Source organism: Aaosphaeria arxii, assembly GCF_010015735.1.
Source record: "Aaosphaeria arxii CBS 175.79 unplaced genomic scaffold BU24scaffold_6, whole genome shotgun sequence".
Taxonomy (NCBI): domain Eukaryota; kingdom Fungi; phylum Ascomycota; class Dothideomycetes; order Pleosporales; genus Aaosphaeria; species Aaosphaeria arxii.
Window position 1 is genome coordinate 2,602,355 of NW_022983479.1, and position 23,499 is coordinate 2,625,853.

General features: G+C 47.0%; 7 protein-coding genes across 7 annotated transcripts; 4 read left to right on the forward strand and 3 right to left on the reverse strand.

Annotated features, from left to right (window-relative positions):
* The first annotated feature begins 129 nt into the window (after positions 1-129).
* On the forward strand, positions 130-1,311 carry BU24DRAFT_250664 (uncharacterized protein). The gene is made up of 2 exons (XM_033522377.1): positions 130-579; positions 1,009-1,311. Exons 1-2 carry the CDS (start codon positions 196-198, stop codon positions 1,114-1,116), a joined length of 492 nt encoding a protein of 163 aa, XP_033382342.1. The 5' UTR covers positions 130-195; the 3' UTR covers positions 1,117-1,311.
* Positions 1,312-4,169: 2,858 nt separating this feature from the next.
* Positions 4,170-7,577, forward strand: BU24DRAFT_494366 (glycosyltransferase family 8 protein). Its single transcript, XM_033534043.1, has 3 exons — positions 4,170-5,362; positions 6,365-7,148; positions 7,205-7,577. The coding sequence occupies exons 1-3, from the start codon at positions 4,308-4,310 to the stop codon at positions 7,244-7,246; spliced, it is 1,881 nt and encodes a 626-aa protein (XP_033382343.1). The 5' UTR covers positions 4,170-4,307; the 3' UTR covers positions 7,247-7,577.
* On the reverse strand, positions 7,411-9,409 carry BU24DRAFT_452780 (amino acid transporter-like protein; the record flags this gene model as incomplete). The annotated part of the gene is made up of 5 exons (XM_033531214.1): positions 7,411-8,358; positions 8,413-8,768; positions 8,825-8,986; positions 9,038-9,115; positions 9,172-9,409. The coding sequence occupies 5 exons, from the start codon at positions 9,407-9,409 to the stop codon at positions 7,411-7,413; spliced, it is 1,782 nt and encodes a 593-aa protein (XP_033382344.1).
* A 1,311-nt stretch (positions 9,410-10,720) lies between these two features.
* BU24DRAFT_411693 (uncharacterized protein) lies at positions 10,721-12,188 on the reverse strand (the record flags this gene model as incomplete). Its single annotated transcript, XM_033526060.1, has 2 exons — positions 10,721-12,078; positions 12,125-12,188. The coding sequence occupies 2 exons, from the start codon at positions 12,186-12,188 to the stop codon at positions 10,721-10,723; spliced, it is 1,422 nt and encodes a 473-aa protein (XP_033382345.1).
* A 1,972-nt stretch (positions 12,189-14,160) lies between these two features.
* Positions 14,161-15,188, forward strand: BU24DRAFT_350685 (HET-domain-containing protein; the record flags this gene model as incomplete). Its single annotated transcript, XM_033523654.1, has 3 exons — positions 14,161-14,623; positions 14,669-14,745; positions 14,793-15,188. Coding segments are annotated over 3 exons (936 nt in total), but the record flags the coding sequence as incomplete, so codon positions are not given.
* Positions 15,189-17,136: 1,948 nt separating this feature from the next.
* On the forward strand, positions 17,137-18,728 carry BU24DRAFT_250716 (uncharacterized protein). The gene is made up of 3 exons (XM_033522378.1): positions 17,137-17,303; positions 17,354-17,510; positions 17,631-18,728. The coding sequence occupies exons 1-3, from the start codon at positions 17,269-17,271 to the stop codon at positions 18,573-18,575; spliced, it is 1,137 nt and encodes a 378-aa protein (XP_033382347.1). The 5' UTR covers positions 17,137-17,268; the 3' UTR covers positions 18,576-18,728.
* Positions 18,729-20,546: 1,818 nt separating this feature from the next.
* On the reverse strand, positions 20,547-22,806 carry BU24DRAFT_483888 (phthalate transporter). Its single transcript, XM_033533302.1, has 5 exons — positions 22,198-22,806; positions 21,810-22,142; positions 21,421-21,757; positions 20,873-21,372; positions 20,547-20,808 (listed from the first exon to the last, which is right to left on the reverse strand). The coding sequence occupies exons 1-5, from the start codon at positions 22,414-22,416 to the stop codon at positions 20,581-20,583; spliced, it is 1,617 nt and encodes a 538-aa protein (XP_033382348.1). The 5' UTR covers positions 22,417-22,806; the 3' UTR covers positions 20,547-20,580.
* Positions 22,807-23,499: the final 693 nt, after the last annotated feature.

Below are 23,499 nucleotides of genomic sequence, written 5' to 3' on the forward strand. Positions count from 1 at the left end.
TAAGCTTAGGCAACAACGCGTTTATGGTAGTTATAGCTTCTAACATAAAGGAATGACGTCACGTGGATGCTATAACTACCCCTTCAACGTATGTCTTGATCTTCATGATGTTTAGGAACAGTGGCACAAATGAAACCGTGAAATCCATGAACCGCACGCATTTCAGCAGAATCCAACTTTTGAAGGCTTTTCAAAATGGTCTCAACACGTAGCAAAACAGCTCAGTCCCGTATCGAAGACTTCGCGGTCAAGAACAACGGCACAAGCGCAACAGTGAAGTCATCTACGAAGGATCAATCCCAAAACTCTGGAAGGAAACGTGAATCAGTCGATGTTGCCTTGCTAGAACCTAAGCATAAGCGGATGAAATCAGCACAGTCACATTCAGAAGAAAGTGCAATGTTGAATGAAGAGGGCGACTCAAAACCAATAATCATCAATCGCGCGCCGGTCCTGCAGCTTTGGTCAGCTTCCGTGATAAATTCTACCTACCCTGGTCTATCATGGGAAACCTGTCTAAGTGTCGGCTCCGCTGTATCAAGTATTTGTGCAGTCGCAAAGGGTCGTTCAGTTGGTAAAATGCCTGAGTCAACGAAGTCAGACGAAGCCAAAGACAAAGTGGACAAAGCAAAAGATAAGAATATGGACTTGAAAGAAGTTAAAGTGATGAATTTACATCTCAAGTTGAAGGATGGTTTGGCAGTGGTGGGTGGGGATGAGAAGGGCAAACCAGGCAATGAAGAAACGTTGAAGAAGAAATTTGGCGACAATGGATATGAACGAGTAAGGAAGACTTTTCAAGAATGTTTGCAAGACTGGAAGAATAATGAGGACGACTCGAACGCAAAGGCCTTCGGATTTTATGAAAAGTTCAGGCCAGATGTGAGCGGACCACAGCGTGATTGGGGAAGAAAGGGAGAGCTTGCGCTGACAACAGTGAGGAACACTATCAAAAAGTAATTGAATAGGTATTTCCGAAAGGGAGTGTGATGAAAGCAATCGTAACACATGCCTATTGCAATCAAACTTTTGCTGATTACACTGAAGTTAGGAAGGAATGGAGTTATCACTCCTTTATCAATTTACAGTCTTCATGAAAGAATTTCGACCATATGATATCAGTATGCCTGGAACATTGATCATAAATCTTACCCTACGCATTTATTTCCGACAAGTTCACGCGCAATGCCGGAGAACCTTTTTCACTAGACCTCAATTTCGTAGTCATCATTGTTCCATTCGGATTATACATGTTGCTGGCTATCCTGTGATAGAGCGAACATTGGCCCATGTATTTTTTCTCCATTACTGTGGCGAGTGTGAGCCAGTCGTACCAGTCTTAAGAAAGCCCTTGTACGGGAATAGCACGCTAGATCGATCCGACCGTGCCGTGACGCGTTGCCACTCCCAATATTAGGCTCCGAATAACCGGGTTGATACAATGGAGAGGCTATTACTTTCCGTTATTCCGTTGATATCCAGAGATGTGAATTATTGAAGTGATTGACAAATAGTGTATACATTCATGCGATAGTGGCATTTTACGACGACTGGTCATATCCAGGTAGAATTTTGAGGTTGGAACATAACTACAGCAACACTAATAGTCATACATTTGAACAAACCTGGAGAAAGCTTGAGTTGACAACTATTGTTGTATCCACACTTGTATGTCCAATAACGCGAGGATCGCGATCTACAAGTGTGGGCCCATCAGGGTTCCAACGGACTTATCCGCTCTGCAACTCCTTCGAATGAATCCCATTGATTCATCATGTGTTGATATGTGGAGTTCATGATCTTGCCGCGGATAACAAAGTAGACTTTGCGATGAGCAGACCGGCCGGTACATCCTATGCGTAATTGCAGATGGACTCAAAACGTAATGCTGCATGCATGTCGTTGTCCTGATCTCTGTACGATGTACTCAGACTTGCTTTGTAGTTGAACCACTGGGCTGGAATCCCAAACCACAGACATGTCGGGTTTACACTGCACGCGTCATTCCTAACTCTAGCTTGAATCATGGAGGTTTGAGATTCGATGTCGATTGATAGGTGAGCGCCGTCCCGCCGGGACTTTCGACTCGAGAACTTGGAATTGCTTTCTATAAGTAACGTTTTACTGCTTATCGGCGTATTTTGAAGGTTTCTGTTCAACCATAGTCTGTCGCAGTCCGTTCATAAACACAGTATACATACGTATGTATGTCGTAACACCGTTTATTTGATTAAATGCCAACGATAGGGCTGCTATATCTACTACTCCCTACTTGGCAATGGGCATTTTCGGTGTTTTCTTAAGGGATCTCCTTTGCACTTGTCGTTAAGTATGATGCAAATTACAGGTGAGGCTGTCCGAGGTATCACAACCACTGTCTACTAGTACGCTGGAATTTTTCAAAACCGTGACACTCGACCCACTGTACTGTCTACACACAAACGTGGATTAAGCGCACGCATGGACGAACATCTGTCAACTGTCGGGACTGTCACACTCGCAATCGGCATCGGTAGTTGATGTCAGGAGCACAAACGACTCACGAGTCCTTTTTCGACGTGGATCGGAAAGTTGCAGGGAAATGGAAATGCGATCTTGGGTGTGCTTTTCTTAGAATAAGCCCCTAGAAGAGATTAGCGCGGCTAGCCTTAGAATCCAAATGGAACGACGCGATATAGCTCCCCAACAGTAAGATTATTTCACGCGAGTCAATCCGGCGAGTGTGCCACTTCGGCCGTCAATAGTAATAAATACCAAAGCTAAATCGGAAGTCGGCGGCAGAATTCCAACATTAATGGAACTAATTATTCCCTTCCTCTTCCTTTCGTCTCCGTCTTCAAGGGAAGGATAAAGTGGTCGTAATAGCTACTCATTCCAAGGAGGATCAGATACAAGAACTCGGTGTTTCGACGAGGGGGTGCACGGGGGTGCTCCAAAAGCCACGGCGGGGAAATGAGTGAATTCCCAGAAAGTTGCTGCGGTCGAAGGCCTTGAACATGAAGAAATGCACACAGCCCCTTCGGCTGCACTCGCCTTTGATAGACTACTGTGTATTGTATGAACATGGTTGGTGATACATTCGCGGAATAGGCCGTAACGGGTCTGGGATACCCCTGATCCTAGTGGGTTTTTGTGTGCGACCGGTCAGGAGCAGCCAATATCGTCGCGCAGGAGTGGACGGAGAAAAGCCCATCGATGGGTCGCACCCCAGCCATTGGGATTTTTCTGAACTGCCACTAGGGATACAAATGTAGGCCTTGAGTGGTGCTAGGCGTCCTACCCCTGCCGAGATGGAATTGTCTAGCCAGCGAACAAGACTTGTAACGAGATGATAAAATCCATGGCATACCAATGCGAAGCCCAATGCAACCAATCACTGCGACTATCATTTGAACAGGATTCGGCTGGACTGCTTGGTAGCAGGAGTGCATATTATACAGTACCTCGAACTTGTACTGGTGCCTGTCTCCGCCCCCTTTTGAAGTGAGCGTTATGAGACTGTCGCCAGGTGGGCGCAGTTTTTCTCTCGGAGATCGTCTCTGGGCAGGATTGTAATTCGCATAGAGGTGGGCACAGCATCCAACTCGTTGCGCAACTCCAATGCAGCAGCCCACGCCGGCCCCGCGTCAGCATTGTCTTGTAACTGGCTATCTGTCCATCCCATGCATTGCTTATCACAGCAAGCGTCGTAATTCCCAAGCTTGGGTACGTCTTAGGAGAGCAGTTTCGTGCTTTCAAACGACTCCATCGTCGTCCGGCCGTAACCAACATGCTCTGAAGCTATCTAAACACGACATGAGGAGAGCATCAAAGGAAGAAGTGGGGCATTTATTACAAGTATTAAGTGTGAACAGGCGGCCAAACATAGCCCATTTAGCAAGGGGCGGCGGCGAGACAATACGAGACGGCGGGGAGGATTTTCAATGGAGGGCCTATTCCCTAGTAATTACAGGTAAACCAACCTGAAAATGTGCACTGATGGGTAGGCTAGACCTTTCCCTCAACAACCCTGCTAGTGAATTGTCTGCCGATTTAGGTAAAGAGCAGAGATTGGGATGACTTGTTGACCAATTGGGGCGGAGGAGATAGTACTGATCCTCCTGAGTAGAATTTAGACGGAACCCGTTTCCTACAGGGGAGGATGGCAACCGAAATGCGCGTTGGCGTCCCCTGTGGCCGATCTGCCCATACATTAATTCACTCGGACGCCCGTAAGTGGCACAGCGATTTCTGATGCTTCTCTGCTTCTTCTACGCCTTTCGCCCTGCCTTTCGTTTTGTACCCCTTGCTTCGCTACACTCGCTACCATGAGGGCCAATATTTTGGAAAAGCGACGCCTCATAACCGCAGCTGTCATTGTATCAATCACAGTGACAATATGTCTATTCTTCGCTCTCACCACACAAGGGATTCATGTCCTGAGTCCTTTCGGTTACAAAAACGAAAGGCTAGCCTACGTCACATTCCTCTCTGGCACAGTCGACGCAGGTGACGACCTCGAGAAGGACAACTATTTTGTCGCGGTGCGCATTCTGATTTGGCAACTCAAGCACAACCCAGGCACCAGAACTAAACACGATGTGGTGGTTATGGTCACACCGACCGTCTCGAAATCGCGCAGGGAACGACTCAAGAGGGATGGAGCTATCATCTATCCTGTAGACTTCCTTCATACTAAGAATGACGCATGGATTCACCCTGAGCAACACCGATGGGACGACGTTATCACAAAGATGCGTGTTTGGGAGATGACCCAGTACGACCGCATTCTCATGCTCGACGGCGACAGCATGCTGCGTTCCTCGTTGGATGGTGTCTTCGACGACCCAGGGGCAAAGGTTCTCCGCACGAAGGAGTGGACATCCGCGAATAAGACTGAGGAGGGAGTGGATAAAGACTCTGAGTATAAGGAGGCGGCATTGCCCGAAACTTACTTGCTTGGGTCTCTCAGCGAAGTCTGGGACAGCACTCACGACTTCCCACCACTAAATGGCACTGGCCTCAAGAAAATCGGTTACATGAACGCTGGTTTCTTCCTCCTTGCGCCATCCCGAGCCGCCTTCAAGTACTACAAGTCTCTGATGAATATCCCCAACTCTTTCGATCCGCGATACCCCGAACAGAACTTGATGAACTACGCTCATCGATGGAATGGACCCATGCCCTGGAAGGAAGTCTCCTACCACTGGAACATTCGATGCCCAACCGAGAACGACTTTGCCAACGGTCTCGTGAGCATGCACGAGAAATGGTGGAAACAGCCCTACCTTTACGAGAACAAGAAGGTCAAGGAGTGGCTGTTGACACGGAGATACGAGATGAAAGGGTGGTACGACGCCTGGGACGCAAAGGGGAACCCCCAGTAGGGGAATCCTCTGCGTTCATTTTCCAATCATTTTTCGCACTCACAGCATAGAAATACCCTTAGCTTTTCCTAGATGTCTTGAACGCCTTTTCACGGTCTAGATGTATATTACCATATTTTCCACAAAATCTTCGCGGAACGTCTTCAGTCGATAATCGGACATTTGAGAGCGTTGGTCGGTTGGTCGGCTGGTCTTTTCCTTTTTCTTATTCATTTGTTGCGCTGCGCTTTTTTCATTGGCATATCCCCCCATGTTTCTATCAATCTCGTTGGGAAGCGCGTTGGTGGGCGTTTAAACGGAGACTAATCCCTCGTCATCATTTATCTTTTCCTGAGGCTCTTGTCTCTCGACTTGTAGCGTATTCTCATACTCATCCATCCAAGAGACACCGGCTTCACTCGGTGCATTCTCACAATGAATATTCTAGCGGGTTGTAATGGCCTCGCAATAATCACCTTTGTTCCATATTCCTGGAGTGATAAACCAAGATTGGCGAAATCGGATCACTTGACAGAAAAGTTTTGGTATGAGAAGATCAAGCAAGGGATCAAGTCAGACGGAGTTTTATGCCTTTGGGGTTCTACGTCGCCAGCGCCCTGCTGCCCATGGAGGGTGTTAGGCAACGATTCAGGCAAATGTGTAACCATACATCAACAACCCCGAACGACCCCGCTCGAGTTCACTTAAATGTGTGCGACAATCAATAAGACAGGAGTATTGCCGTTGGATAGCATTTGATTGTATGCGACAACTATAGAAATGGACGAGGATTTCGTGACGACATTAGAACGTTTTCGCAGGTACCCAACAATTCTTACCCACCACTATGCATCAGACCTACTTTCAAGCCTTCTAACCAAGCCCAGGTTGCATATTGCCAAAAAAAGGCTTACTCGTCGCAAGAACGTCACGTCTAGAGAGAAGATAAAATGTAGAATGTATGCTACCTCTCTCAGCTTCAAATATCCTACCTCAATCTAAGTTCGCATCAACCACAGGGCGTATTCGAATGCCGTCGACGCCTTCGCGAAAGCGTCGTGTCTCAACTTCGTACGTCACGTGCAGGCTCGATTGCCACAGGAGCTTGTGAACAAGATACTCGATTTCTACTGGGACGATTGGTTTGAGCACGGGTGCGCGACGTCGATTCTGGACTCGTGGGATCAATTCCCTTGCCCTGGTCGGCCGTGCGATTGTTTGGAGCAATGGAAAAGGCCTGTCGTTATCAATCCGGATTTTGTAGGGTTGCATGTCGCGAGGGACGCGGTGCTTGCGTACCATCGCAGAGACGCTCATCTTCCGAAACGAATGTGTGGAGAAGAGGATTTTAGAAAGTATCTCGAAGCAGATCGGGCACATGTTGGAGTTAAGAATGCTTCTGTGTTGAGGTTTCTGGAGATCGACATGCATATGGTTTTGGATCCTAGAGTCATGGACATGGCGAGTAACATATCAGATGCGTATGCCTTGCCAGAAACAGAGATCAACGCTCTGACGGAGAATCTGTCGGTGCTGCAGTTGATTGAGAGGAAGGATCTCTTCAAGTTGGATATCCGCGTCAATATCTACGAACAGAAGATTGTCTTTCAACACTTGAAGAATCTCCTTGCGAAGATCCAACCCAGCTTGCGGCAGTTGGATGAACAGGGATCGAAAATTGATCTTCGAGTTGTTGGAAATTTTCACCAACATCACTCCGTCCCCATTCGACTTGGTCTTGGAAGATATATCACACTCGATAAGAGTAGATGGGAGGACCAGTTGAAAGAGGACATATCTCAGGTATGTTGCTCAAAATTTAGCTATCCCATTTTGACAAGTACTGATCACAAACGTAGTTTGAAAAGAAAAGGATCACTGATATTGATTTTGATTTATGACGAGGATAAAGCTGAGTTTGCTTAAGACGACAGCGTGGATGTACGTACGACTCTTCAATTTTCGGGCACGAAATAGATCTCCAACATTTCAAATTGAACATCGTCCACCAAAATACGTCCGCAGTTCTCATCCCATCGGTTCATGCAGTATACGCCGAGCTTCTTTAGGAAGCGGAGGATTTCTCGTCCGCCCCATAGTTGACAGTCGTAGCATCCCTCACCTTGACTCTCTTAAGCAAGTGTCGATTGTCTGCCTCGCCATTCGCGCCTGTTGCCTCGACTAGAACGTTGCCAGCTTCATCGTGAGTTCGATCCCACTCTTCCACTTCGGCGTTTGGTACTTTTCGAAGTTTGTGCGTGACACTACCATCTTGGTCCGATACCAGAGTTTCCGTGCGAATAGAGTAATTTTTCCACTTGGGCAACGCGAAGACCCAGAAGTAGTAGTAGATTCCACAGGCAAGCATGAGACCGATTCCAACGACACAGTATGTTGCGTACCAGAAAGAGACGTCGCCGCCATCGTCCGGTGGGTACCATGGCATGATCAAGAGGAACAGACAGACCAGGGCAGACAGAATGAGGGCAGAATGCCAGGCCTCGAACTGCGCGGGTGGCAGTCCTTCCTTCTTTCTACGGAAGCGGACGTAGTATAATCCAACTACCATCAAGAAGAGGAAAATGGAATCAGGGTACGATCGCAGATCGACCAGGAAATTGAACGCGTCTCCGAAAGGCAATGCCAGAATGACGATGGTGGTCAAAGCCCATTTTAGAAGAATAGGGGCGAATGGGGTGCCGAAAGGTCTGGTAGATGCCCAAATATGTGGCCATGGAAGCACTCCCTGTCTTGCACATTCGCGGACCATGCGCGTGCTGCCGATGATGACTGCCATGATGTTTCCAGCTGCGCTGACTGCGATGAGTGCTGGAAGACCCTTTGCGCCTTCTCCAAAGACCTTCTCGAAGAACATGGCTGCAGCCAACTCTCCAGATTCTCGGATCTCGTCTGCCGGTACAGCTGCAAAATATGCAACGTTGGCGAGAATGTATAGAATCGCGACGATGATGAGCGAGATGGGAGCTACCCTTTTCAGTGTTCTGTAAGGGTTCTATCATAGTTATGTTAGTGATGAATCGTTATGAAAGGCAGCGACATTACGTACCTTGATTTCTGCGACAACATTGAAAGCATTAGCGTAGCCTTCGTACGCGAATCTGATGCTGACAAGCGCATTTACAACATCATTTCCGTTTTTCGTGACCCCATCAAAGCTGTTGCGGAAGTTTTGATGGGGGTCTTTAACGCTTGTCTTGCCATTGAGGACGGCAAATCCAGTGCAGACAATGAACAGCAGAATGATGAGTTTCACAGCCGAAATCAAGTTCATGAGACGAATACTCCAGCGAGTTGAAATCAGACACAGAATCGCAAGGAACGTATAAGAGCCCATCGCAAGCGCCTTATTCTCCCATTCAGTGGCTTGGTATTGGGCGGCGCGAAATAGGTATCGAGCCAGGACTGTTCCACGGTGTTAGCTAAATAGCATCGAGAACCCAGAAATATGGAGCACGCACCAACAGCATTACTACTAGAGAATGAAAATGCTACCGTGAAGAAGGCATAGGTCGTAGGGAAAAGGAAGATCGGCTTTGGGTACGCCTGCTCAAGGTATGTGACCATGCCTCCCGAGCGGTTGGGGAAAAGCGCTGCATATTCCATGAAGACAGCTTGACCGGCTGCTGAAATTAGCAAAGAACAATTAGGTCGCAGTATTCTCATGACATTACCTGCAGCGATGACAAAACCAATTACCCAGTAAATGATACTGAGACCGACGGAATCCAACGCTCGCAAAATTGAACCAGCTGCGCACTATGGTTAGAGTCCAATTTCTCGACAATGTTTCGCGTCAATTACTTACGTGTACTGAAAACTCCAGTTCCCACCATTTGGCTCACGTTGAGAAAGAGAATGCCCGCCCATCCTACATGGTATCCCAAAGGACTGACCTGCTCGACTGGGGCGCCATTTGCATCCTGGTAGATCTGAACGCCATCAACGTAGACTTCACCACCAATCTGTGCATTCTTCTCCTTAGTCTCAGCGAGGTCAACCGAGGAGTCGTTCGAGGAGAACAACTTCTTCAACCATTGCGCCATGATAGTGGCTGGCAAGCGCCAAACGAGTTGCGGCTTATGGGAAGTACGATGGTAGCGTTAAAAGAGTGTGAAAGATGGCTGCAGCCGCACGCTAGGGTGCGACTTTATGGGGTGGAAGTGCAGGGAAGTACATATAGATAAGAACTTCCCGACATAGTGCTTTGACTTAATCTGTTGTCCCTTGGTATTACTCGACAAACACAGGCACGACAGGGTTGAGGACGTTGCGGAACTTCTGCCCAGCCTTGCATCATCGGGCAAACGCGAACATAACAGGAAGGAGATGAACTCCTTCCATACGGCACAGTTACATTGATGGAAGATTGATGGCATGAATATTCTGTTGGTTGCTTGGAATACGATGTTGAAATTTCATGGTGCAAAGTCGCAATGTTGGGTTTAGTAGATCGCAGCAGTGCTGCAATTTCTGTCTATGTCATGGAGACATTGAGGGCTATACAATCAAAGTCCGCAGCATTGTAATATGGCGATATGACAATGCAGAATACTTTGAACAAACTGCAATGGCAAGCGCTCGTAGTCGCGTGGGCTTATCTACACATGATCATCGGCATCGCGGATCATTTGCATATAGGTGCTCCAACTATACGCCAACGACTTGTGTGCCTGGCAACTCTGTTTGCGTGATCAGCCAATAATGCCGAGTGTTGGTGGCCACAGACAATCTCTGGGCATGTAACGTCAAGATCAGCTATCCCAATAATTCCTTCGTTCTGGAACAGTTTTGGCACGTTCAGATGCTACCAAATAGCAAGATATGTTTCCCAGCCGAGCAGAGCCATGTATGCCACGCGCATCGGTCGCTACGGTAGCGCAATGAGCCTCAAAAGGCCCCGGCATCTTGGAAATCGGTGAGATGAAATCCAAGGCAAAGGTACATGGCAGGGAACAGACTACTCTTTAGGAAATTTCTCGGCTAACGACCTAATCACATTGTTATTCTCGCGCCAACACTATATGTGAAGTACAAATAAGTTTTAGGTCGAGCAATGAGTGGCCCTTACTCAACAAGTTCCTTTGAAATATTCCTGAACTGAAGAGTCTTGACATGCTCAGCATTTCGTGGTTCTATTATTGATCGAGCGCATGCAGAAATATTTTGTGAAGAAATGTTGCTTGAAGTAGAGAGTTGCAATGGGCTCGACAGTACGTAATTGAGCTTGCTGATTGACAGAGCAAAGCATACAGAATTTCCCTGGTGATAGGCAAAAATAAATTGAAATTCAGAATGGATATGCTCTCCTGAGTAAACCCCTTAGCTTAATTTTGTATACTCCGTTGAGTACCATCTTAGGATGTTGGCCGTACAAAAGGCTGTGTCTTGGAACCAGGGGCCAACACAAGTTTCACGGAGGGAGTCGGAGAGGTGCTGGCCGTTAAAGGTACAAAGGCCGTCGAGGCAACATCCTTCACAAGAAGAGCCGGAATGCTGCTTTCTGTGTAGCTCCTCCACCCATGTTCGTAATTGCTTTCACGCAAAGTCCACCCACAATCACTAAAGAGTCCACCGTTCTGCCCAATTATCTCGCTAATTGGGATGGCAATTGTTGGGCGATATGAATTCTGCAGAATATATCCGTTGTCTGACTTCAGACACTCACTATCACAGAAGCGGTCGTACTTTTCCTTACGAACTTTGGAAACATCATCAACAAGAAAGTCGGTATCGAAGTTCATGGTACATATGTCGCCTTCGATACCTATGCATTTCTTAGAAGCGGTAAGAATTTCCGGTTCCAACTGCGCAACAGTGAGAGGTCTAGAACCAGGAAGTGCGGTTGAAATAGTCCAGACATCGTAGGCCTGGGGTCCAAAGCCTCCTGGCTGTTCAGCAAGCCCAATGTATGTTTGCACCTGCACCTTTCTCAGGAAGTGATAGACGCTGGGGCTGGTAAGAGTGTAGCCTGATACTACGACAGTGTTAGGTTTTCCCGGTATCGTTGGCGTTACTGTGGCTGCGGACCGATTTTGGTTACAGAATTCAGATCCACTGGCAGCTCGATCTGCCCAATGGTAAGCTGAGTAGGTTTCAGCTGATATTTTACATCTTGGGCTGGCATTTGGAGGAGGGATTTCGGTAAGTGGAATGCATGGAGGGATTGCCCAGTAGGTCCTCTGATCTCTCTCGGTGAAGTTGCTGTTCTCCTTCTGCCATCTCTCTTTCCGGTACTCCCAGGCCTCGAAGAATGCGGCACATAAAGGACTCAAATCGGGAGCTACTTGGCATGTTGGCTTTGGCTTTTCGTAATCGCTTGTCCAGGTTGGTGTGATAACGGCGATCTCGCTCATGTATTCGTAGTATTCATACGAGCCAACCGTAGGTACAGTCTCACAACTGACAGAACGACCGGAGGCCCTTGGAATTTTATCGCACAAGGTACTGGTACCAAAGAGTGTCGTTTCACAGTTGGTAGTATGGTCGTACGTGTAGTAGCTCGTTCCAGATCGGGGTGGGGAAAAGGTCGTGGCTATTCTTGTCGAGCTTTTTGCGAATTCCTTCATCAGCCAGTGGCTCGTGAAAGAATAGTCGTAGTGGGACTTCCAACAAGCCTGGTTTCTCACTGGTAGTCTTCGAAATTGGGCTGACAAAGGAGGAAAAGTTGCAGTTGGCGCTGGGGGATGCTTCGGCCTTGTGATAGTAAGAACCACTGCTTCTTGTAAGCCTTATGTCACTTGATGTTGGGAAAAACATACCACCAGCTGAATACGACCCAAAGAGTCCAGCGAGCAACAAAGCTTGGTAGATCAAGAATAACATGGTGTTGTTGAACAGATGTCACCGCATGGAATGTGGAGAAATGGGTAGGCGCGCCTATTACATATAAGATGTACGGGCACGCGAGGAATGAACATCTCGTCAACAAAATTGGGGTAGTGCGATTATGTGGTGTAGTGAAACACGCCAGTTGATCCATATTTCCTATTCTGGGATATATCTGATTTTCAAATAGGGCGGCGACAAAAGTTACATATCGATGTCGCAGTTCCATCACGATTCTTCACCTTGCAAATCCTGGCGCCACAAGAGACAAGGCCCGCTCTTGAGACCCTAAGCTGAAAAGGAGAAATTAATGGCTATAAACTGAAAGATTAATATCCACAGACTCGTCGCGTACGACTTTAGTGTTATTGGATACAATTTGTGTCTTTCAGAGACACTGGGTCAGATCCTGTTGGAATACGAAGACAGTATCGATCACTTCATTTGATTGGCATTGTAAAGATTGCAAAAAACTGAAGGACGCACATATTATGGCAAAGTATTCCGTACAGAATGCCTATATGAGGCAAAGAATCACCCTGTAATGCAATCGAACCCCGCATTTTGCTGACATTGGTAGGACAGGGTACCTGACAAACATTCCATCAGGACTGATCTGCTATAGTGGCCTGTCACTACCATAGTACTGGCTCAAGCTTGATTCTCGCTGCTTTCCTTCATCCCTTACCTATGGTGGGGAGAACCGTGGTGATACAGGATATGCTTGGCTGACGCAGTATCTTGGTGCTTTCCCCGATGCACAAGCTGGCACCAATTCGCTGTTTTTGAAGTACTCAATTATCAAGAGATGACTGCCTGTAATTTTAGCCTTCACTCACAAATTATCTCTCTTGTTGCGCATTCTTCGCATGATCATCGCAAGAACCTAAATATAAGCAGAGTTGCCGTCCAATTTACATGCTGTTTCAATCTCGGTTATTAAATTGTAAACTCTACCAAAATACCAAGAAGTAACCAAAGCCTGTCTTGCAGCCACTCCTTAGCCTTTCCGTATTTGTATTGAATTTCCTCTGACAATATAAAGGCGCATGGTCCGAGAGATTGGGCGCCGAAACGAATGCATCTTCTGACCATCTTTAAAAGCAAGTCTGCCGCTCGTGCATTGGTAGAAAGCCATATGTAGACACAGGTCTACAGACACATAGTAGCCATCCTGATCACTGGTATAATTCACGAAACGCGAGACATGTTAAGCCCTAATCTAGTCTACAGTGAGCATGTGATTGGCCCCTACACTGACCGAATCTAATGTAATATCATAAGCCGTCGGTACCGAATGTGAAGCTATTTCGGTCTATAGCATCTCGTAAAATGCCTGACACTTGAGCCCCGAGACTGACGCAGGAAATGGAGTGCATTAAGTGCTAGCCATGAGCCTATGTAGTATTATTTCAAATGTCAAATACGTTTGAACAGTCACGTCTCTCAGTATCGCATCGTACATAAACATCAATCGAATCGCATTAGTATAATACATATAGGCGAAGCAAGTATCCGTGTTCTGTTTGCTGTAACTGCATCCCGATATGGCGGACCATGTAGACCCTTACTAGGCATGATGAGCAAGAGCGCGGGTTTCCGATCGGTTGATAACCAGTCAATCAAAAGAAAAAAAAAAATGGTTGTCGGAAACCAACCATGATTCCAGAATGTCGATCTCATCAGAACGATCGACGGAACCGTCTACTTTACCTCGATGCTTTAGCACCGATTTGGGCCCACTGCCCCGCGTCACGCCACGGCCACGGCCCGCCTTACGGGGATGGGGGAATAAGGATGAGACACGCGCAGTGGGGGCCAACAAACATCCCACCTCGTCACGGGACAGACGTAAGACGAACATCCCAACAAGTGTGGGACACCAGACATCGCAAATTTTGTCCAAGTTGCATTTCAATTCGCTAGTCATGATCCAATCTCGAGGTGAATCACTCTAACTCAGGCCGCCATGAACTCTACATCATACACGTACCAGCCCCTCTTGCCGGGTGCGAACTGCATCCGCCTGCTTCGATTGCTGCCTGGTGAACCTGCCGAGAAATTGCAATGTGAATTATTCAATTACCAAATTCGCAACAACCAAACATCGTGTCTCTATGAGGCTTTGTCATATGTTTGGGGGGATCCGACCGAAAAGAATGACATATGCATTGATTCCAAGCAGTTCGCTATAACGAGCAATCTTGCTGCGGCCTTCTACCGGCTTCGAGACCCTTCGTTGCCACGTTTGCTTTGGGTCGATGCAATATGTATAAATCAAGCAGACCTGGAGGAGCGAGAAAACCAGGTACAGTTTATGTCAGTTATATACTCGTGTGCCAGCCGGGTCGTTGTGTGGTTAGGCGAAGGATGCCCGCAAAGTAATCAAGCTTGCCGGCTGATAATTGAGGCTGCCGATGCCAGCCAGCGAGGTCCTGGGGGTGATTCTCCACATGAACGGGATGGAAATGCTCGAGCTGAAGAGACGACAAGACCTGGTGAAGAAAATGCCATCATTGCTTTGCTTAGGCGTCCGTGGTTTTACCGCGTATGGGTGAGTACGTTTGTCATGGTTTTTGAAAGATATCTTACACATGCTAGGTTTTACAAGAAGTTGCCATGGCAAGATTTACCCTGTTACTGTGTGGCGACTTTCAGATGACAGCTCATGAGTTCAGCAGCGGCTTGAGGCAGTTTCGACACGAATACGACCAAGAAAAAACCATAGTATCAACGATCGAATCAGTTGTTTACCTCCTTGAATGGCAACCAAGAGGCGGTAACCTAGGATCAAAATTGTTACCACTTTCGGAACTAATCGATATTTTCCATCATCGTCAGGCCACTGACATACGAGATAAGGTGTATGCGCTGTATGGAATGAGTACGGACATGATGGACACTCGGTCACTCCAAGTGAATTACCAAAAGCCCTGGTCTACATTGTTCAAGGACCTTGCACAATATTCGTTTGGTGAAAAGGTCCACGTTACAATTGTTGAAGAGACGTTATCAGCCAATATTAGAGGTAATGGCTGCGCTTTGGGACGGGTTGTGGCTATCAACCCACATGGAGCAGGCGGGAAGCAGCAGGTCAGAGTATTATCCACCCATTTTCGCGGAGCTTCCTATATCGAGCAAGATTCACACCCTGCAAGACTCAATTGGGGAGCAACATGGGTGATCCAAAGTTCCGGGAACCCAATACATATTGGCGACATCTTATGTCTTTTGCGCGGTTCTAAAACGCCTACGTTAATCCGGCCGTCATTGAAATCTCTCAAATTCGATATCGTTCTAGCCGCTATGCGTCCTCCTTCTACTATTTACGTAGATCATTCCTTATCTGAATCTAGATTCTCTGTTGATTGGGGCCAGTTCCTCAAATTGATCACGAGCTTCGAACGGAGGCTGAATTTGGTCTGGAACTGGTCGAATGACGACTCTGCGAGCTGTACGCCTGTAGCAGAACATTCCAATTCCAGCCGCGGTCGTGAGGCCATGACCCTACAGTCTGAAGTTGCCCAAGGACGCCTCGATTCACTGGTCGACATGGCCGGATTGATGGACGACATGGACGACGGTTCGGGTATCGGCGAGGTACTTCGCGCATTTGACTCAAGTTTTGCCTCGACAAACTTATACTCCCTACCCCGCAAAACCCTAACTGGGTTGCAATATATCAACAGCCTAAGGCATGCATACCATAACTGGTCCAGCTATATCCAAATCAAAGACTACCTCGAAACGATTTTTTTCGCTATATATACAACAACTCGCGACCGCCCTCACTTGTTTAGTTTTGCTGACTTCGTCGAACGATATGAAAGACTTGGAAATATTAAATTCGACCTGCAGGATATTATCTCCTTGGGAAAACATCCGCGCCCAATGAAACTCGAAGGTCTACTAAAGCCTTCGAAATGGAACATCAACGAAGTTCGAAAACAGCGGCTTCTCCTGCTTTTGTTTCCCGGATATGCAAAACTTCCCGAGGCTCCATTATCAATGCACGGGATGAACGAACTTTACATGCAAAGACTCATGGTACACTGTTACGGTCATCTGTTGAGCTGTAGCAAGTCAATCATCGAGAATGCAGTGAGGAGTGAAACACAAGGCATGTTTCTTTTGAAGATCATGGCAGATCACTATGAAGCTCCACCACAGTTTGTGGCGGTCCTAAATGATGTAGTGAAGAATCTTGATAACGAAGTCATTGGGCCGGAGCTTGCAGGCTTTATACTACCACGCGCACACAACAACATTGATCTGGCATACAAGATCTTATCCAAAATGGCTGTTGCGTACCAATCTATGAAAGATTCTGCATTCATTCACGTCATGACCGAGAATGCGCGGCTCATACTCAGATACTTAGAGGAAACCGACCTATGCGAATTAGCAACGTCAAATTCCGACGACCAGGTGATTACGTATCTATATCACATTTATGTTCTTGATAGATATTACGAACATTCGCAACGTTCCGGCTATTACGCTTACTTCACCCGTAAGTTTCATGCCAGCTTTGTTCCAGATCCTAGGAGTCCGTTTCGGGATGTCGAACGAGATGTCAATGACCTTTACCTGCAATACGACAAACACCAGAACGTAATTCTAGATCAGCAAAATTCCCCTGCACAGCACATTAAGTCAGTCCTTATATACGTCCTACGCAATTATATCAAACTACAAGATTCGTTGTCTACAGGCGAATCAGCTGAAGGGCAGGACTTTTTCGCAACGTATCGTACATCGGAAACTCGGTTAAGTGATGCTCTTCCCATGGAAATGAATAGTATTGGGTGAAATAGAAAGTGTTCCGACGCTTTGGCCCAACAATTGAATATTGGTTCTGTCCTGTCCCGAAAAGTGGTTGGGATCCCGGGGAATTGGCTACCAGCAATGAATATTGCACACGGCCGAACCGCTCATTGCATATAGCCAGCTATAAAAAGCCAACCACCTACACCCCATTTCAACCCTTAGAAACAACCCTTATAACTGAAAACATCAACTACTTTGCAGAAAACATTTCAGCAAGATTTGTATACCTACACTTAACGACATAAAGATGGCATCGCGTCAACTCAAAAACAGAATGGACATGTATTGCACCCCTGCGAATCATTAAGAGGAAGGTAACTGACAAATTCCAGCAACTCGCCGGTCTCGCGACGATCCTGCAAACAGAAATCTGGGAAGCATTCATTCAGCTCCAATGCTAGGGCCTCTGATGTGCAGCCTGACGCGACAGTGTTTGCATATGAACATTTCCCTGCACTCCTCGAAGAGAGAAGGCGGAGTCGGCCATTTGTAAGTTTTCAGAATATTGTCATTCTGTTACTTTGTCTCTGTCTTGTAAATCCCTTTAACCTCCCTCCCCGTCTAGTATCCTATTATCCCTTTCCCGTACCGTGTTGCTGACCAATTAAGCCTCCAATGAAGATCTCGTTTTCTGAACTGTGCACGGAGATCCGAGTCCAGATCTATCGCTACCACTTTCGATTCTCCGATCCTATCGAGTTTTGGCCAGAGACGGGTGTATGCGATGGCGATCACAGATTTGATAGATATCGCGAAGCCAAATTGACAAGGGAAAAATTCAGTAAACTCACCTCCAGTGGCGACCTGAATCTGAAGTTCTTACGCGTGAACCGCCTGATCAATGCCGAAGCATCTCAAGTCTTCTTCGGAGAGAACGAGTTCCGATTCTCTGCCATCAACGGGCAGATGGCGGCCAATATCTGGATGCGACGTATCTACCAACGCCACTATCGTTGGCTCAAGTCAATCACGATCGCGGTGCCCTTCTATTCTGACTCATTCCGGAGCCCCTACAACGCAACGTCAATTAGAACGAGGGATGATATGTACGATGTGATGATGTTCCGCTCCAGTCGATGCCCGAAGTCCTGTCATAGCTCCCCGAAACAGGTCTTCACCGATCGAGAGTTCAAGTACACAGAAGCCTTCGTTAGTCTGACAGCCGAGCTCATGCGCGCTACCAATCTCCGGACCATAACTCTCGTCATCCCCCATGACTACCGCTACAAACAGACGGATCGTCATGAAGACGGATATTTTGATTCCGAGACGCACGACGGGCAGCGACAGATCTGGCGTGATCTCCAGAAGCTGTTTCTTGCGAATCCGAACTTGTCACTCAAGATGGTTTGTTTGCGTGACGGTGACGGCGAGAGTAACATATGGGACTACAATTTCTGCGACCGAAAACTGGTAGAACAGCTTTCCTCCCTGGCACCGACTACAATGTGGTCGGCCAAGAATGACAGCGAAGGCAAGTGGTCTGTCGATAAATCCATTGGTTTGGATGACATAGGGAAGCCGGACAAACCAGACAATAGACGATGGTGGTAGTATGCGAATGACTGGGCTATGTCAGATTTCGAGATTTTGCTGAAGTTGCTACTCTCGTTGTCTGAACGAGTTTGTTTAGACGTATATGTTATTATAGAAATATGGACTAGTATCAGTAAACTCTAATATACATTCTACACCGCAACTGTTACACTACACACTGAATTAGAACTTCATGTCTGGGTTCGTGCTCACTAATCTGCTTTCCCTTCTCTTGCAGTGGTGTTCTCTCTTGCCATCCATCATTAAACTGGGTAGGTACCTTCTTAAGTGATCTCCAAGCCACATCCATCATTAAACTGGGTAGGTACCTTCTTAAGTGATCTCCAAGCCATTCAAGAAGGCAGTCCGGGAGCCAAGTATTCCCAAGTTCTGCAAAATGTCCCCCGAAGCCATGGAAGCATCCTCGCCTAACTATATTATCCATTTCCAACCTAGTCTGCCATTTTCCCACTGCCATCTACCATCTGCTCATCCCCACAAGTGCGTGGCGTTCGCGATGTAAAGCCTTTAGGTAGCAACACCAGATGCTCTTGTTGGGTGGGCCTGAATAACCCGAGCCATGGATCTGACAGTTCATCGAGCCCAACATTGTGCGTAACATGTGCTGATTTGTGATGGTCGAGTTTCACATGTGCCTCCTCATCCGTGGTACTGTGTATCGGCATGGATTGGATGAGAAAATATGACAGGGCACGACCTTTCTCTCAGCCGAGTTGGCGGGTTTCTCCATTCGCACCCAATCTGGCACCGCTTGATACATGCCTTCTTGAATCATATGCTTGGATAATGCATCATTTTGATGTTTCGATACTATCTTGAAGTATTTCCTTTTGTGCAGGATTTCGCACACTTCTCTTAGGTCCGCGAAGGCATGTTTGGTGCTGTCTTTCCGTGTCCGCGTTCTATTGCTTGTTGTACATCGGCGTAATTAAAAGCTTTCAGCACCCTGGAGTTGGATTTGTATGTTAAATTGAGACATGCTCCCGCAAAGTTGTAACGACAAACCTTCCTAGAGCCCAATCGCTCAATCCGCGTTGTCATATCAAAACGTCACCATGTGCCATGCAATCCTATCGTTTGTCATATTTTCGATTGCGGAAACTGTTTGTGAAGTATGACAATTATGAGAAGTAGTCTGAACATTGTTCGTACTATGATCACTTCATCACTGTTGCGTTGGCTGACATGGGCTGTGTGTTAAGATAGTACTGTACAATCAGCTTTGACTGAATATAAACCAGTATCGCGGTCTTAGTTCTTTTTCTATCTGTATTGAGCCAAATGTATCTAATTATCTAGACGACTCTTACAAAAGCTTTTGCCCTGCGAGATCTGCTATTGTCTAGCACCGAAGAGTTGCGAAAAGTGAGCATGCAACGCGGGTGGCTGTGGGGGAATAAGAGCTACTTAGGAGCGGTTCACTTTTCTATAATCACTTTAAGACAGTAGCTGAAAGAGATGAGGAATACAACGTACAGTCCGAGTGATATAAAAACACGTGAGCTCACCTTTTGTGCGTATAACTTTTCACAAGGTTCGGACTGGCGTTTGATAGTTGAGACAACCAAGTATTCTTCCAGTCCTTCGAGCACTTCGAAATCAGGACTCGAGATTAATTACCACCACATCTAAGTAAAACCAACTCTATCTGAACATGTTATTATAATTAATAGAATTTCCTAAGGACAATCTGATGCGATGCGACGCGACTTGATCTTGGTGCCAAGCATCCTTTCAGGCGGATGCCGTCATTTTCATGGCGGATGACGGAAGATGGTTATCATCACGATGATAATGCACGATTGGAGAATATGCTTTCAAGACGTCAGGATGGAACTAGCAAAACGGGAGTAAAGGATTATGTTCGATCGACTCAATTGTATATCTTATAGTCTCTTCATTTAACATATATAGTGATCGTGTCATACGCCAACGACCTAAGTCTATGTCTTTATCCATATCAGTCTAGTGCCATGTAACCATGTATCTACCTCGAGTCCGTCTAATGCGCAAATCTGAAATCCAAACGCTTGTTGCCCTTGTCGGTGGTAGTGGCGAGATAGTGCTGCTTCTCCTGCGTGGACATTGCGTTCCAGATCTTGTCTCTATTCTTGTTGACGCGGACGTAGAACAATTTGGCCCCAATAAATACGAAGATATTGTATACAGTGATGCCGATGAGGACGCGGTTACCGCGGCGGTAGAGGGGTTTGTCGTCAGTGCGGTAGATCTGTCATGTGTTAGGTACCGCCATGTGGTTGATGTGACGTTGAGGGAGATGGGGAAGAGCTTACATTACTAGCGATGATAGACGATGCTTGGACGGACATATTGTATAGCGCAGATGCAACAGTTCTAGTTCGCACCGTTCCTGCATTGCGGCTACCGAGTGCGACAAGAATGGCGTGCATGTAAGGATGGCCGACCAGCAAGCAACTCAAGGCCCATTTGGTCCACGCACTGGTGGTCTTAGGCAGCACCGCAAGTGCAATCAATAGTGGCAGTGACCACAGTTGAGAGGTCAATGAGACGAGGAAACGCTCGTTGACTTTCTCGGAGATCCATGTCCAGAATAGCAACTGTAGAATGAAGAGAACGTAGGCTGGGATGGTGAGAAGATTGGTTTGGAAGGTGTTGAAACCGACGGCTCTCAGTTGAAGAGTTAGATATGCCTGCATAGGGTTGTTGGGGATCAGCCATGAAAGACCGGCAAGGTACAGAGGCCACATGTGGTAGTCCATAAGGCAGCGTCCAATGGCCCCGAAAGAGAGTGCTTGACGATTGTGCATATCGCCTTAGTCTAGTTAGCACTGCGTGCATAGTTCGTGTAAGATTTACTCACCTTTGCTGGGGTCATCTCGCAAAATGCGATTCACCATGATTTTCTCCTCGTGCTCATTGAACCAACCGTTCTTTCCACGGAATTTACTGGCAGTCTGGGTCGGAGATGGAGGCATGTAGAAGTATGAAACAACACCAATCAATCCGGTGAGTGCTCCTTCAATTGCGAAAAGCCATCGCCATCCTTCCATGCCATTGACGCCGCGTAACCGAAGAAGTCCATAGGCGAGGAAAGCAGCGACAATGTTGGTTCCTTGGTACGAAACCCAGAAAAAGCTCAATCGCTTGGGCAGCTCTGTACCAGTGTACCAGTAGCTCAGATAAAGAATATTGTCAGGCTGTAAGATGTTAGTAATCGCAATCAGCTTTCTGTGGTCATGCAAGACCTACGATGAAACCACCCTCAATGAGTCCAAGCAATGCACGGCAGGCATAGAAGGAGCTGCGTCCGCTGAGGAACGCCTGCATACTAGCGACCAAACTCCAGGATACCATTTGAATAGGGATCCATCGATCAGGCCCCAGCTTCTTGGAGATCAGCTGTGATGGCAGTTCGGCGGCCAGGAAGGAAACGTAGAAAATCGTTTGGCCATAATTGTAGTCGTTAGTCGTGAGTTTTAGATCGTCAAGCATGTTATCGGAAAGCGCCTGGACAATATTGCCACGATCTAATTGCAAAGCAAAGAACATGAGGCAAACCCATGTGCAGATGCGTTTGTCGATCTGAATATCCGATCAGCTGAAGTGCAATGACGTGATGCCTAGTTTTAAATCTTACCTTTCGAACGACCTTCTTCTCCTCCTTTGGTTCCCAAGTGAAAGCTGGATCATAGCGATGAATGCCCTCATATGTAGGGATTGGTTTATAGTATTCATCGTCGACACCTTCAGAGATAAACGTTGTCCCGGCGCGAAATTGCTTCTCGTCGTACTTGGTCTCGGACGTAGGTGACTTGGGAGAGCCTCGATCGAACGAGAATCTTGCAGGTGCATCCATAGTCAATTCTTCTCCAAGAAATCAGATACAAGAAATTTTTGGCGTATCTTGGTGGTTCGAAGAATCGTGGGCCCAGAGCCTAGCTTTATACAAGACTTCTCAAGGTACTTCTCGCTCCATGTGAAAGCAACAATTTGGTTCTGTCACTTGGAAATCAAGCCTCAAGTGTCGACATGGCAAGCCAAAAGACCGAGATCACCACCTCGCCTAGCCACTACGAAGCATATCGTTACGATTTCGAAGAGATCGAGGGCTAGGCCTACGCCATAGAAGGACAGCAAGCCAATTGTGAGGACCGGGAGACAAGGGCCGTTTCATATGAGGCGTTCAAAACTCTTGGAAACGGGACGGATGTAGGAAAATGGACGACAATTCAAAAGCGATGATAAGGATGTGGGATTGGTGGTGGTTGGGTCTGGAACTGTGATATCGCATGGCGTGCCCGCAACCTGGATTGGCGTGCTAAGAACATTAACATGAACATGAATACTATTGAAGCGAACATGCATTGTCACGCACTATCCACCCCATTTCTCCGATTTCAACCCCAGAATGATCGGCTAGAGCATTAGCTGATGAACCCAGAGACATTCATACAAATCTGGAGAATCGCATGGCTTCTCGATTCAGCCGAACCATGATACCATGGCGTGGGAGACCGGAGCCTCAGCCGCCAATCAGGTTGACGATTTTCATAATGATACCACTTTGGCTGCATTCACGCCAGAATCCAGACGGTCGGTAGTCCAGTGACATGGTAACTGTGTAAGAATTGTGTATCTCTGGTTTCGATGTCTGGAGTGGTGATGTAGTGTGGCAATGGAAAAAGAAAATACTCTACGGCACGTGACCAGTGAATGTGAACGTCAGGAGAGTGGAGAAGCCTCCGAAAATGTATTCAGGGGGTGAATAGTTCACACATCTATGCAAATGTACGTGAAGTGCACAACGACTTGAAATTAGTGATACCATCACTATCTACAACGATGTGCGCGCAAGGCGTTTGTCAGTGTTCGTTGCCAAAGAAGGCAAGGGAGCATCCATAACTCTCCATATCTCAAGCCCACTAGAATGAGGAGAGTA

Coding starts and splice junctions, on each gene's coding strand:
- BU24DRAFT_250664 (XM_033522377.1), top strand. CDS start 196: ATGGTCTCAACACGTAGCAAAACAGCTCAGTCCCGTATCGAAGACTTC. Junction 580..1,008: donor AGGGTCGTTCAGTTGGTAAA/ATGCCTGAGTCA, acceptor CAATCGTAACAC/ATGCCTATTGCAATCAAACT.
- BU24DRAFT_494366 (XM_033534043.1), top strand. CDS start 4,308: ATGAGGGCCAATATTTTGGAAAAGCGACGCCTCATAACCGCAGCTGTC. Junction 5,363..6,364: donor GACGCAAAGGGGAACCCCCA/GTAGGGGAATCC, acceptor CATCAACCACAG/GGCGTATTCGAATGCCGTCG. Junction 7,149..7,204: donor TGAAAGAGGACATATCTCAG/GTATGTTGCTCA, acceptor TCACAAACGTAG/TTTGAAAAGAAAAGGATCAC.
- BU24DRAFT_250716 (XM_033522378.1), top strand. CDS start 17,269: ATGGCATCGCGTCAACTCAAAAACAGAATGGACAT. Junction 17,304..17,353: donor CTCAAAAACAGAATGGACAT/GTATTGCACCCC, acceptor GACAAATTCCAG/CAACTCGCCGGTCTCGCGAC. Junction 17,511..17,630: donor GAAGGCGGAGTCGGCCATTT/GTAAGTTTTCAG, acceptor TGACCAATTAAG/CCTCCAATGAAGATCTCGTT.
- BU24DRAFT_483888 (XM_033533302.1), bottom strand. CDS start 22,416: ATGGATGCACCTGCAAGATTCTCGTTCGATCGAGGCTCTCCCAAGTCA. Junction 21,758..21,809: donor TCATTGAGGGTGGTTTCATC/GTAGGTCTTGCA, acceptor AACATCTTACAG/CCTGACAATATTCTTTATCT. Junction 20,809..20,872: donor CGTCTATCATCGCTAGTAAT/GTAAGCTCTTCC, acceptor AACACATGACAG/ATCTACCGCACTGACGACAA.